The 13,884-nt window shown below is 42.9% G+C and overlaps 1 protein-coding gene across 1 annotated transcript in view; it reads right to left on the bottom strand.

The window, feature by feature from the left end:
* Positions 1-13,884, bottom strand: part of Lrp12 (LDL receptor related protein 12) — a 76,623-nt gene that overhangs the window by 21,544 nt on the left and 41,195 nt on the right. Inside the window, exon 2 of the mRNA XM_005367523.2 lies at positions 13,026-13,082. Within this exon, the coding sequence (XP_005367580.1) occupies positions 13,026-13,082 (57 nt within the window). The remainder of the gene's footprint in view (positions 1-13,025; positions 13,083-13,884) is intronic.

The following is a 13,884-nucleotide window of genomic DNA, read 5'->3' as shown; positions in this document are numbered from 1 at the left end:
CCATGCAGTGGGGGCACGACATGCAGACCATGCAGTGGGGGTACGACATGCAGACCATGCAGTGGGGGCACGACATGCAGACCATGCAGTGGGGGAACAACATGCAGACGATGGAGTGGGGGCACGACATGCAGACGATGGAGTGGGGGCACGACATGCAGACCGTGCAGTGGGGGCACAACATGCAGACCGTGGAGTGGTGGCACACTTTTTATTCCAGGACTTGGGAGACAGGTAGATGGGTCTCTGTGAGTTCAAGGTCATTCTGGGCTATACAAGATTGAGTCCATCTAACAGAGAAACAGAGCTCACACAACTGTGATCCCAGCACTTGGGATCCCAGGCCTTTAATCCCAGCTCTAGGGAGGTGGAGACAGGAGCAACAGGGCTGGGTGGAGAGAGGAATATAAGGGGGAAGAGACAGGAGCTCAGTGGAGTCTGGAGTCTGAGGATTCCTGGAGACAGGATCGCCCCTTTGGTTACAAGATTTGGTGGAGGTAAAAGGTCTAGAGCCTAGCTGCTTTGTTTTTCTGATCTCCATGTTGAACCCCAATATCTGTCTCTGGGTTTTATTATTTGAGCTACAAAAAGTTACAGTTCACAGAGCTGAGGATAAGACTTCTGCTCCAAGTCAAAAGTTTACAGCTCATAAGGCCCATGAAAGTCATCAGCATGAACAGTAAGTAGAATTCAGCTGAGCTCTCATGGCTACAATAATGTTAAAGCCCAGGGAATAAGCGTGGTTACAGTTTCTGAAGAGTGAGCCCTATCTGCATAAAAACCGATCTAGGAATAGCAAGTAGCAATAAATTGTTCTCTTCAGAATTAATAATAAGCATCGCGCTTGCACCAAGTGTCTCTGCACTCTCCCAGCCTTTGGCACGGCTGGGAAATTGGGGTTCTTTAGGAAGCAAGGAGACACTCTGACAGCATACCATCCCTCCCTGTCTGCTTCCTGGCAGTCACAGGCGAGCAGATTCCTCTGTGAAATGCTGTCTTGCCATACAGGCTCAACTCAACAGGTCCCAGTGGCTATCAAAGGAAACTATGAGCCAAAATAATCTTTTCTATTTGTAAGATGACTGCCACAGGTATTCTGTCACAGTGAGAGAATGCTGACTAAGACAACATTCAAGAATCTACATTTGACTGTAGAGACACTGTACAAAATACATGGCAATTACAAAAAACAATGCTTTCTAGAAATTACCTACAGAAGAAATGAAGTAGCTGTTCATTTTCTACACAGAATTTATTTATTTTTCTTTTTTTAATTTATTTATTGAGGATTTCTGCCTCCTCCCCGCCACCACCTCCCATTTCCCTCCCCTCCCCTGATTAAGTCCCTCTCCCTCATCAGCTTGAAGAGCCATCAGGGTTCCCTGACCTGTGGGAAGTCCAAGGACCGCCCACCTCCATCCAGGTTTAGTGAGTTGAGCATCCAAACCGCCCAGGCCCTCCCAAAGCCAGCACGTGCAGTAGGATCAAAAACCCATTGCCATTGTTCTTGAGTTCTCTGTAGTCCTCATTGTCCGCTATGTTCAGCAAGTCCGGTTTTATCCCATGCTTTTTCAGACTCAATGCCTTTTAAAGAAGATTGCCGTCTTTAAGGCATCCATATATCTTATCGTTTATACTTTATTATGTTTTAGTTGTTTATCGAAGATGAAAATAATTGCTAAACAGGAATTTTTGAGAAAAGGCTCTTTTTTCACTTTCTGTAGGCAGTTCTTCTGCATGTAGTGGCTTTCCATGATGATCTTATTAAAATGTTTGAACTGAAAAAAATCCCATGGACTGTAGAATGGGAATGAATCTTTACTCAAAACTTAAAAGCAAAATGAAATGTTTTCATCCTAATGTTTCAGTGTAAATTCATTGAAATACCTTAGTTTCTTTGGTAGAAAATCAATGAAAACTTCTGTAATTAAAATTTTTTAATTAAAAAAAAAGAATCTACATTTGATGATAAAGAGAACGTACACATGGGTATGCATGGGTAAGGTGCAGATGGCATGGGATAAAACAGCCATAAAAGGATTAAGTGGAAGCTGAGGAAGTGTTCTGGGTTCTTAAAACAATAACAAAAGAATAAAATCTTCTTTTGAAGAGAAACAGAGAAGGAGAGAGCAGATGAGGCTGGGAGAATAAAGAAGGGTGCAGCATTCTCAAAGATGGCAACAGAGGACGAGACTCCATCTGAAAAGCAAACATGCTAAACCAATGAGGCCCCTGAGAGCACAGCAAATGATCAGCTGTGCTGAATTTGCTGGAGTGAAAGCACTGGAGAGACCCTCTGTGAGGTGCCACGTCAGGAGGAGGACGACCCTCTGTGAGAAGGAAGGGGAGCCTGCACTGGAACTGAAGCACAAAAGCTCCTGGACAGATGGGTTTCCAAGTCCAGTTCCTCTACCTTGTCACTTTGCCACACATACCTAGTATCTTCACTTGAGCCTCTGCTGTCTAGACTCCTGAAGTGAGTGTCTGATCACGTGGTACCCCAGCAGAGCTCTGTCCTCATGGAAATGTCAACACTGAGGATGAGCAGTCCGAAAGGAAGGAAGGAGACTGAGTATGTGAAGTACTCCCTAAGGAGTGCTCCAAAAGTTATCCGTAATCCTTCATAAGAAGTCAGGAGTTGGCGGGGGCTGGAGAGATGCTTCCTGTTCTGTCCAAGTATTGGTTCTCTGCACCCATGCAGTTGGCTTGTGGCTGCCTTGACTTTTGCTCCAGAGGACTGGACGCCTCTGAACATGGGAACCTGCACTCACACACAAATGCTCCTAATTTAAAATACACCATAATCTTTTAAAAGGGAAACCAGAACCGCTGAGAGTCTTTCAGTGGTAGAGCGGTTGCAGGTGGTTTAGAAGGCCTTGGTGTTCAATGCCCCTCCCCCTCGGAAAACCAAACACTTCCTTCAGTGGAAATGATTACTGGGATTCTAGCAACGTTATTTAATACTCTAAAGTGGGAAGTCTTACACTGTAATCTAAAGGTAAAATGAGTACGAGTGGAAAAAAATACAGCACTCCGTCTCCCACACGGCTCTCGTCCTCACACCGATGATTAGAAATCCTGCACCCAGTGTTTCTAACACACAGGATATCCTCCTGCATTGGCGCAGCCACGTAAGGACGGATACATCAACACACTCATTCCTGTCACTCTCAGTGGCATTCCTCAAGAACCATGCTATTCTGCCTGGACATCAGCTCTAATCAAAGCAGGTGATTTCATGGTGTCATGAAGATCATTAATGGTCCTGACAATAAGAATAAGAAAACATTACGTGGTTACGTGGAAAATCAGACGCCCAGTAGTCACAAGAGGCACAACACACTGAAGAGCTCTGGACATAGGGCAAAATATGGAATGAGGAGAGCAACGAAGCTGACTATAATTACACTGTAAGAAATTAACCCTTCCCTAGGAGGCTTCTAAGTACTAGGAGTAATTCCGAAACTGCTGGCGAAGCATAAGATAAGACGAACGGGGAAGACTTGCCTTTTTATTCCGCTTTTAAAGCCACGAGGGCATTTTTTTCCCTGTGAGGGCATAAGAACTATTGTTATGGTACCTACACTTTTCTAATTTATACACTGGAGATTTAAATGCTGAGCAAGTGATTATTCCTTGTCCCCGAATGGGGAAAGCTATTCATTTCTGGAGCTTACCGGCGACTTTCGCGGGAAGCCTAGAAGAGAGCGGCAGGAAGCAGTACTTGGCAAACAATGGCCTCAGAGTTCATGATTTTTCAAACAACTATGACACACTATCCATTCATATCTAAGCCACTATGTCCTTTCTGAAGAGTAATAAACAAAAATGAATATAATAGTGCGGAAGGAGCGTGATTAAAAACTATCCCTCCTTTGCTCTGGACACCACATTCTATCCGTGAGACTGAAGATCACAAGTCCCCTGATCCTGGGCCATTTCAGCAAGCTGGTAGTGAATGTCCACTTCCACTTCACCACCTGCGGCTGGGTCTCGTAAGAGTCCCAGAGTTAATCATTTTACCAACAACAACAGATTCTTTTGGCTCACGCTTCTGGAATTATGGTCAAATGATGGCCTCACTACTCTAGGCCTTAGGTAAGAGAAGGGGCGGGGTCCTACGATCACCACTGAGGGCGGGCTGCAGCTGTGGACCACAAGGCCTCCCACTGTCTTCCTCCACCTCCCCTATGCTCCACCACCTCCTTGGGCGCTGTCTAGCGACCTAAGCCTTCAATGCATGTTCCCCACTGTGAGGAGCCCCACAAGAGGCCCAACCTTCTGAAATGTCCAAACTAAAGTACCCATTGAGCGGCTGACCGTGTACAGCACTACACAGGAGATTTAGCACAGTTAAAGTTAACTAATGAGCATCACACTTGGAAAAGTTATTCTCAAAGTAGAAGAGTAGAAGAGAAATCCTCCATATGTGAACGTGTTTGTGTTATTTATTATGTATACAATATTCTGTCTGTGTGTACGCCTGCCGGCCAGAAGAGGGCACCAGACCTCATTACAGATGGTTGTGAGCCACAATGTGGTTGCTGGGAATTGAACTCAGGACCTTTGGAAGAGCAGGCGGTGCTCTTAACCTCTGAGCCCCCTCTCCAGCCCCCTGTGAGCATGTTAGTTTTACGCCCACCGTGCCCTGGCCCTGTTGCTGGATGCACGCTGCACACCTCACGCCCACCCTCTGTGCATCACACCCTCTCCACGGCACTCCAGGGACTCACCCCACTGTCCTGACACTGACTTTATTCACTGTTCAATATGACAATGTAACATGAAAACACACATAATCTTACTAAAGCAGATATTTAATAGATGGCTGAGAATATATAAAACACGATTACATTACATACTAAAATACATTATTGCATAGTAAAATAGTAACAAGATGAAGTTACATAGCATAGACTATAAAAGGTGGGGCATCTCCACTCCCTAAGGCTCACGGGGAGCTCCACCATGGCCTCTGGAGCGCTTCATTCAGAGGCTCCGGGAGGGTGGGCAACTCAGCATTCTGTAGTAGTGGGCGCTGCCTTCCTCAAAAACGGGTCCTGCATCCCCACCCCCTTCCTTGTCCGAAGGAGTTTCCTGGGTCCCATTAAGTTCTACTTCATATTCTCTAATCTTAAAATCTTAGTGGATTCATTATCAAAAAGAACACAGTAACTTCTCATGTCTTTATTTGAAACAGATAAAAGGCACTGGTCAAATGAAACCGTGAAATTCTTCTTGGTTGCTTCAGCAAAAGATCAAGGTACTTGATTGAAAAACTGTAAAACATTAAAACCCCTCAGGAAAGGTACAAAGACCAGGGTTCACTCGCGTAACTTTCTGTATTAAAATGAACCATACAGCACTATCAGATAATTGCCAGTTAAGTTTTATTTTAGATTCCTTTAGAATTAATATTTCATCAGACTAAATGTTCTTCAGTGAAACTGTAAAATTCTACATTATGATATTTAAAATTAAAGCAGTGGCTAAAAACATGTCACATGACCATAATGCTGCATCCATCATAAATCATTAGCTCATGTGCGAATCACCTGCTATTCAGACAGTATTAAGTCCACACCCCAGCCCCTCTTTTTTAAGGCTACAACTGAAGCATCAGTTGTAAGAGGCTCTGGGATCAGCAGCATGCCGGACCTCTAGCCCTCAGAACAGGTAGCTAGAAAATGCAAACACACAATAAAGGAGGGTGATTTTGAAAGACTCAGTTCTGGCAATTAAAAAAATAATGCTTAAAAACTATTTGAAGTTCACACTTATTTAATAATATTTGAATGACGGAAATAAATAAAAAGGAAAGGAACATGACTGGTCCCAGGTTTGGTGGAGAAAAGGGTATGTGGGAGAAGCGTGGGCAGAGGCAGCGGCATCTGGGGGAGTCCAGAGTGGACATGACCCTGGGCCGCGAGAGGAGGGGGCATGGGTAGAGAGAGGGGAGAGAGGGGGACAAGGTGCAGCAGCCAGGAGGCCCCAAAAATGGCAAAAGAGGCAGGTAACCAACAGCTGGATGATCTAGAGAGTGTAGCTGGTGGAAGGGCAGCCCAGCCCCGGGGCTGAAGAAGTTTCAGGCAGGGAAAGGGGTATGCCAGCCAGGAGGGCCCTGTGACAGGTACAGGCTAAGGGATGCTGGGAGAAGCTAGTGGCCAGCGTCTGCTTTGATATGTTAAATAGTTGCCCAAGCCATTTGTCATAGGTTTTAAACCTAACAGTACCAGCAAGGATTAAAGAATTTTGGAAGCAGTATTCTTTTATTAGCTATCATATGCTCGTTCTGCTTGATAAAAGATTTCATATCAAATGCAGAATAGATTCTAGATAAACTAACCTCATTTAGAACATTTGACTATTGATATTAAAAGGTAGGAACACAGAACTGTCTCACTGTTGAATCGAATATGACATGTCAGTCCTAACATTAAAATTAAATGAAAAAACAAAACAAAAACCCTTTCAGCTGTAAAAGGATTAAGCTCCAAAATCTGTTCTAATTAACAATCGAAATTTAAAAAAGAGCATAGTTTTTGTCTAATTATAAAAAGAAGTCAACCTTACTCCTTTTGTTTACAACAGTACATCTCTAGGCTAGGAATCAAAAGGAGGAACAATTAATTTCTTCTTTAAAAAACAGAGTAGGGGAAGTAAAAGGTTAGGACTTGATAAAAATAGCACAAGGAAAAATATTAAGCAAGAAATGATGATCACACCTAAAGTAAATGCTTACATATGCTGCACACAGCTGCGCCAGCTGCTGCAACCCCTTTGATGCAGCAATTCTACCAGAATTTCAGACTGTGAGTACAGTCTTAGAAATAAAAGCATAAGGCTCATATCAAAATGTATTACCTAATAATAGATACATCTTTTGCAGCATGATCTACGCTGGGGTTAGACAAAGCCAGCGATGTGCTCCAGACATTAACTGCAAGCCCTGCACGGTGGGAACTTTGTGCATTCATAATGGACATAAACACAAAGAAAAACAACAAGTAGTCTATAAACTTTAAACTAAGATCAGCTATAATTCAAGTGAAAATGTGTTTTTAAGGCAAGCACAGAAAAGGCACAGATGATATAAATCAAAGTCCCACATGAACTGGGACATGTGACATCATGACTAAACCATCTTACATCTCAAGAGACTCAACTTTTGCTGGACCACATAGGCAGAGTTATCAACACATCCTGAGCTCACTCAAGACTGCTAGTCTGATGTGTGCTCAGCCTGGCTCTTTAAGTTGCTTTTAAGAGAACAATGCAGCAATCCACCTGTCACGCCCCCACCTCGTCCAGCAAGGATGACGCGACACACCGGAGCTCTTCTCACTGCAGTTTTATTCCAGGACTTTATTCACTTTCTCTCTCTCCCCCCTCTCTCCGGGCAAACCTCTCCCAGCCCTTAAGTAGGCACGGGCTGCCAATCCCGGATTGCCAGGTGGGCATTGCCCATAGGTCCACGCCTATGCAAGCAGCTGATAATCATTGCGTGATAATAGCATAAGTCAGACTTCAGCCATAGGAGTTGATTATACATCTCCATCAGGTGTGGCTTCACGCAGCTCGCTACATCCACCTCTCTTGCCTTGGAGTTCCCGTGTAAGTAGCTTTGACAGCGAATGCATAGCTGCAGTCTTAGATCATGTGCTCTCCCAGGCCCCAGCCCAGAGCAATGCCTACATGCCATTTACGGAAAGTATCAGATAGAGATGCTGAAGGGATCATCTCGGAGAGTATCCACCACGAATGCTGGATACTGGTGAATAAACAATGATTTGGCCATCTGGATCAGTTGAAGAAAGTCACTTAATCCCTTGTAATGCTAGCACAGATTTCTGTAAAGTGTTTCCTGCTTCTCCATGTGATTCCTGGGGTCCTTCCTTAGCTTTCTGTGCTGTTCAGTAAATACAGAGGAGGCCCTTTGTGAGGGATAGACACAGTGACAGAGACAGACACAGGGACAGACACAGGACAGACACATGAACAGACACAGGGACAGACATAGGGACAGACACATGAACAGACACAGGGACAGACACAGGATAGACACAGGGACAGACACATGGACAGACACATGGACAGACACAGGGACAGACACAGGGACAGACACATGGACAGACACAGGGACAGACACAGGAACAGACACAGGGACAGAGGGACATGGTTCACAAGCTTTCAGGCAGGCGCAGACTGACTCACAGGCAACAGAGAACACAGAGAAGATAAGGTAGAATTCACATCTGGACTTGTTCTTGGTTCAATGACCCCAGAGGGAAATGCTTTCATTCCTCTTCTCAGAGCAATACGCTAGAGGCTAAGGAGAACAGGTGATTTTCTTTCTCTTTTAAAGAATTAATTTATTTATATTTTATATGTAAGTACTCTGCATGTGTACGTGCAGGCCAGAAGAGGGCACCAGATCCGACTAGAGATGGTTGGGAGTCACCGCATGCTTGTGGGAGTTGAACTCAGAACCTCTGGAAGAGCAGTCAGTGTTCTTAACCCGAGTCATCCATTCAACCCATACGTGATTTTCTTTATTTAAAAAAAATAGTCAAAACATAGCATCTTTATTTCATAGAAGGGGCCATGTTTTAGGTCAGGTTGATTATAACAAGTCCTTTGAACACAGTAAACAAGTGTATTTGATTTTTAACGATGTTATTTTATTTAAACTAAATTTTACTCTAACTTATATTGACCTGAATCAAACAACTAATATTTGATTATCTTTTCTTACTTTTGATTGCTTCTAAATTAGGGTGTTTTTCAAAACTCCTATTTATTCGTTAATTGCACTTTTATTAAACTTTAAAAAAATGAAAAAGCAAAAAGATAAATAGTTCTAAATTAAAAGGAAAAATATTAAAATATGATATTTAATACTTTTTATCATATTCAGTCACCAGACTTTATAATTTAACATCTTTTATATCAACTTGTAGCCATAAAACGAGCAAAGGACAAATTTATATCTCTTGCAAGTTTTCAGAGGAAGAAAATGACGGAAAGGAACAATCTGTTAGAAACAAATGCTGCAAGCATGGGGACCAAGACGGTCCCACCAGCCACACATAGATACCTCTCTCTCCAGAGTAGACTGATGCCCTGCCCCTCTGTCGGCCAAGTCACTCCCTCTCCACCAGAGCCCTCTCAGGGCCTTCTGTAAATCTGGCTAATATGCTAATGACTCACCACAGAGTCTCTCACAGTAGGACACACTACAGGTGCCCTTCGCACGTGCTCACTTCTCCCGTTAGGTAGGTCCTGGAGACCCATTCCCTACTCTGAGGGTCCCTGTTAACTGTAACCTGACAAAACCTATCACCTGGAGCTAGGCGGCTGGACATGCCTGTAGGGCATGATCTAGCTTAACTCAAGTGAGAAGAGTCACCTGAACTGTGGGAGGGGCCATTCTCTGGGCAGGAGGACCTAGAGTGTAAAAGGAGTGGAGGCTGGCTGAGTACCCTTTCACCCTTGGCCAGGCTGCCTCAAGCTCCCGCTGGCTGCTGCCATGGCTTCCTGTAATCCCCTTTCGTCAGTGGAGAAGTAACTAAGGCATTTACTCCCACGTTTAGGGGGCACAAGGTCCACATCAGTGCTTTATTGTAGAATAAAACAAAGTCACCGCATACAGGGTGCAATGCACCCTGATTTGCCTGAGATGGTCCTGACTTTTCCTGTGGGAAAATATTTTTTTTTTTAAATCATTTTCAAAGCGTACTAACTGGAAAAAGTAGAACCTAACTTAAAACCTTCAGTCGATTTACAGTGTGGACAGCTGGAACAGGGGCTGCAGAACTAAACAGAGTAGAAAAACTTAAGGTGAAGGCCGAGGGCAGAGCGGGCAGCACCACAGACTCCCGAGCTTTGATTCTTCAAGGGAAAACATGCTCGCCTTAGAGTCTGCTCAGACGAGACGTCTCAGCCTGGGACCAGCACCGCAGGCACGCCAGGATTTCCGAAACCTTTACAGCATGTCTTTTGCTAATCTCCAAATATAAATCCAAAAATGCTCTGAAATCTGAAAGGTTTTGTTGTTGCCATTATAGATTTGGAGCATTCTGGATTTCAGATCTTTGAGATTTCTAATTAATAGACCACATGATGAACATTCCAGTCCCTAAACATTCCAAACGGGAAACACTTCACACAAGGTATAACAGTGTACACACAGTTTCCCTCACTGGGCAAAGCCTTTGAAAAAACACCCATTTATCCTCTTTAATGTATACTAGGGATGGGTCTTACATGCTGTTCTTCATATAAAAATAATTTTTATGAGACTAAACTTCAGAAAAAATATTCCATATTAATAAGGTTTTGCTGTCTTCTGAAATGGAGTATTTTATTGATGTATAAATCCACATAATTAAAATATACATTGTTATGGGGTGAATTGTATTGTCCTCAAAATTCATTTTTTAAGGTCCCAATGCTAGTACTTCAGAGAGCCATTGTAATTACATGGAGACTCTTTGGTGAGGTAATTAAGTTAAAATGAGGTCACATGGGTGGGATATTATGATGTAACTCCAGAAGACATTAGGACAGATTCCAGGGCAGGATGTAGGAAGATGGCATCTAAAAGCCACAGAGAGAATGCAGAAGAAACTATTCTTGCCACATCTTGATTGTGGGCTTTTAGCCTGCAGGCTCAGGAGAACACACATTACGTTGTTTAGTCTGGGTGCTGTGCTATGGCAGCCCTGGCAAACAATAAGTCCGTCTACACGTGTCTGCAATTCCTAAGTGGGGAAAGGCTTACAGAGAGAACACAGCTGACTCCTTTTAAAGCATGACTTTCTGCTGATGTTTCTCCAACAGGAATTTACTAAGAGCAAAGGCAATGCTAAGCAAGAGTCCAGCAGCCCTGATCTCAAGCAAACAGACAAAAGTAAGAAGTATAATTCAGTCCTGATGCATTGATAATAAACTTACAATTTGATATTAAATATGTCCAAATTTCTGTGGCTTTTCACATTCCATATTAATCCTTACAACTCAGCAAACAGTTGTAAGTGACTGACATTCTATAGAATCATATATGGTAATGAAAATGTACTCCGAGGCCAAAGCCGGCCAGATTGCAGTGTCACAGAGCACAGAAAGCTCACACGTGAATTCAGATTCCAACTGTGGCTAACCTTGAGAAGCTATCATCTGTTGGATTTTTGTAACAGTTGTCTGAAAAAGATTGTTAAAATACTCCTTTACGTTTTTAGTTACATATCAATTAGATTATTTTCACGTATCAAATAAAACCTTATGTTTGAAAAGACTGAATGCAGAAACAGATGTTGAGAACCTAGCTGCTTTAAATCCATCAATAAAGGCTTTACAATATTATAAAACAACAATACTGTTGACTCTTTTGTCCTGAAAAGTCTACTTTAATAAAACTCTGCTATAGTCACAAGGTTGCAATAAACTCATTCTTGTTATTGTAAATCAAACTTGTAAGTTTTAAGGCAACTTCTCAGCTTTAATTTCTAATACAGTATACACTGGTAGTGATCAAACACACCAACTCTTACTGGGCACGGTGCTGTGAACCAGTGATCCCATACTAGCCTCGCAAGGCGGGGGGGGGGGGGAAATGTAGGACAACCTGGGCTACACAGTAAGACCCTGTCTCAAAGGGGGACTGGAGAGTTAGGACAACCTGGGCTACACAGTAACACCCCGTCTCAAAAACAACAAAAAGGGGGGTGTGGCACAGACCAGTAAATCTCATAATCTCAGCTTTGAAAGGTGGAGGCAGGAGGATTAGTCAGCTAGCCACAGCTACTTGGAAGAAAGTGTGGGCGACAGAGCCCCTGTCTTTAGTGCCCATCTGCCCACCCGACAAGAGCAGTAATAAAGAGTTAGAGGTGAGGCTGAGGGGTAGGAAGGACACTTGCCTGCCATGCTCAAGGCCCTGCTTGGTTTTCACCTGCAGCCCACTGTGGAAGGGACCTGACTCCCACAGGTGTCCTCTGACCTCCTCACGGGTGCCAAACTCATACAGGAATAGATAAGATAAAATTTAAAAACCTTGTTTTTGAGGTATAAAATCGACACACAATTAAATGCCTGTGAAAAAGTGAAAAACCTGTGGAAGAATGAAGAAGACGATTTGATTCTGGAGACCAGGTGTGTCTGAGTGTTCAGTGAGGACAAAGACTGACCAGAGCGCATGGTGCACTAATGTCCTGAGTACAAAGTCAGAGACATAAAACCAACAACAAACTCCCAATTCTGCTTTATGGAAGAAAAAAAAACACAAGAACTGTAAAATTTATAATAGAAACTCAGTGGACTGATAGTGTGGTGTGACTTTTAACTATCCAAATCTTATCAATAATAGAGGGAAATGAAGAGTTATTAGTAATTATTAATAGTAAGCTATTTCCATATATGAAGAGATAGTTTTTGATATGTGATAACTACAGTTAATGGGGCAAATGCAGTAAGACGCTGGAAGTCATCCACAATTGACAGCTGTGCCGCCATGGCCTGTGGTCACGGAGCTGTAGCTCAGGTGGGTGAAGGCTCTGCTCCTCTCACTGACTTCTGCTTCCACAGAGTCAAGGATGCTAACAACTGGGCACGCAAGTAAGCAGGTTCTTGTGGAGTATCGCTCTATCTCACCTAAAACATCTAACCAGACACTTCATTGCTAAGGCTGTAAATTCTAAGGATAACATTCAAAATTAATTTCATTTTACACAAGTTTGCATGGAGAGAAAATACCTAATTCTACTTGAGCTGACTTTTCTCTTGGTTTAACTTTCACATGAAAATAATTACATAGTCTGTTTGGAAAAGTATAACCAACCCTCAGGCATGCAATATCACTTTATCTTATGAGAATTTCTCCATGTTCCAGTTCCTTCCTTCCTTATTACATGCTGTGAAAGCAGCAATAATTTTTATAGCCAAATATCACTTCATAAGATACCAGGTGGCTTTCAATATTTACCATATAAGTCATGCATGAAATTTAAACATTACAAAAGATGACTTACCAGTTGACACTCCTGAAATATGCACATTTTCAGAAAGTTCTGCAAGAGCCCCATTTCCTAAAATCAAACATAATAAATAAACTAATTTCCAAGGTAAAACTCATAGAAAAAATTCACATTCTTAAGAGAAAACTATGCAGAATGACTTTCAATTATCAGAAACTCAATTTTTATAACAATGTACAAGAAAGAGTAAGACACAACATTTTGGAAATCACAATACAGTGCAGTGTAGAGATCTCTCAACTCCAGAGAGCCGAGTGCACCAGCAGGAGCCATCAGCTACAGATCAGCAGGAACTGAGCTGACTGAAGAGGTGATGGAGTTAAGACACACTGTTCAGAGCCTGTCCCGTCATGCCCCGGTGCTCTAGTTTATCAAAGGTCTTCTGTTGTCTTGTATATCTTTAACCTTTTTCTCGTGGTTTTAATAGTTTTATTTCTCACTCTGGAAGCCACTGATTTCTACACTTCCTTCCACAGAAGTGGAAGGAACTTGCCAAGTGCCACCGCCACCTACTAAGGTGTCCGCTCCCAGGGATTAGAGCACATGGAGTCCCTTCAGGTATTCATGTTGTAGGAGACATTTCACTTTATTACAAATCATTTTCCATCAATATCATCCTCCCCAACACTGTTGTTTGTCTGGAGACAAATCCTGGATCCTGTGCTTGCACAGAAAACACTCTACCACTAAGCCATGCCCAGCTCTTTCTTGAAGCCAGTTGAGTAAAACGTAGGATGTGGAAGCAGAATTATTTTAGATTGAACATGGAGAAAACAAAACTGCAAGACTGTGACCGATAACCTTCCTTTTCTGAGTGCTACACTCCAGGATTAGGGATCATCGCCCAACATCC

The sequence above is a fragment of the Microtus ochrogaster genome, unplaced genomic scaffold (assembly GCF_000317375.1).
Source record: "Microtus ochrogaster isolate Prairie Vole_2 unplaced genomic scaffold, MicOch1.0 UNK19, whole genome shotgun sequence".
NCBI classification, from domain to species: domain Eukaryota; kingdom Metazoa; phylum Chordata; class Mammalia; order Rodentia; family Cricetidae; genus Microtus; species Microtus ochrogaster.
The sequence above is the reverse complement of the archived record's forward strand: the minus strand, read 5'-3'. Positions and strand labels throughout refer to the sequence as shown.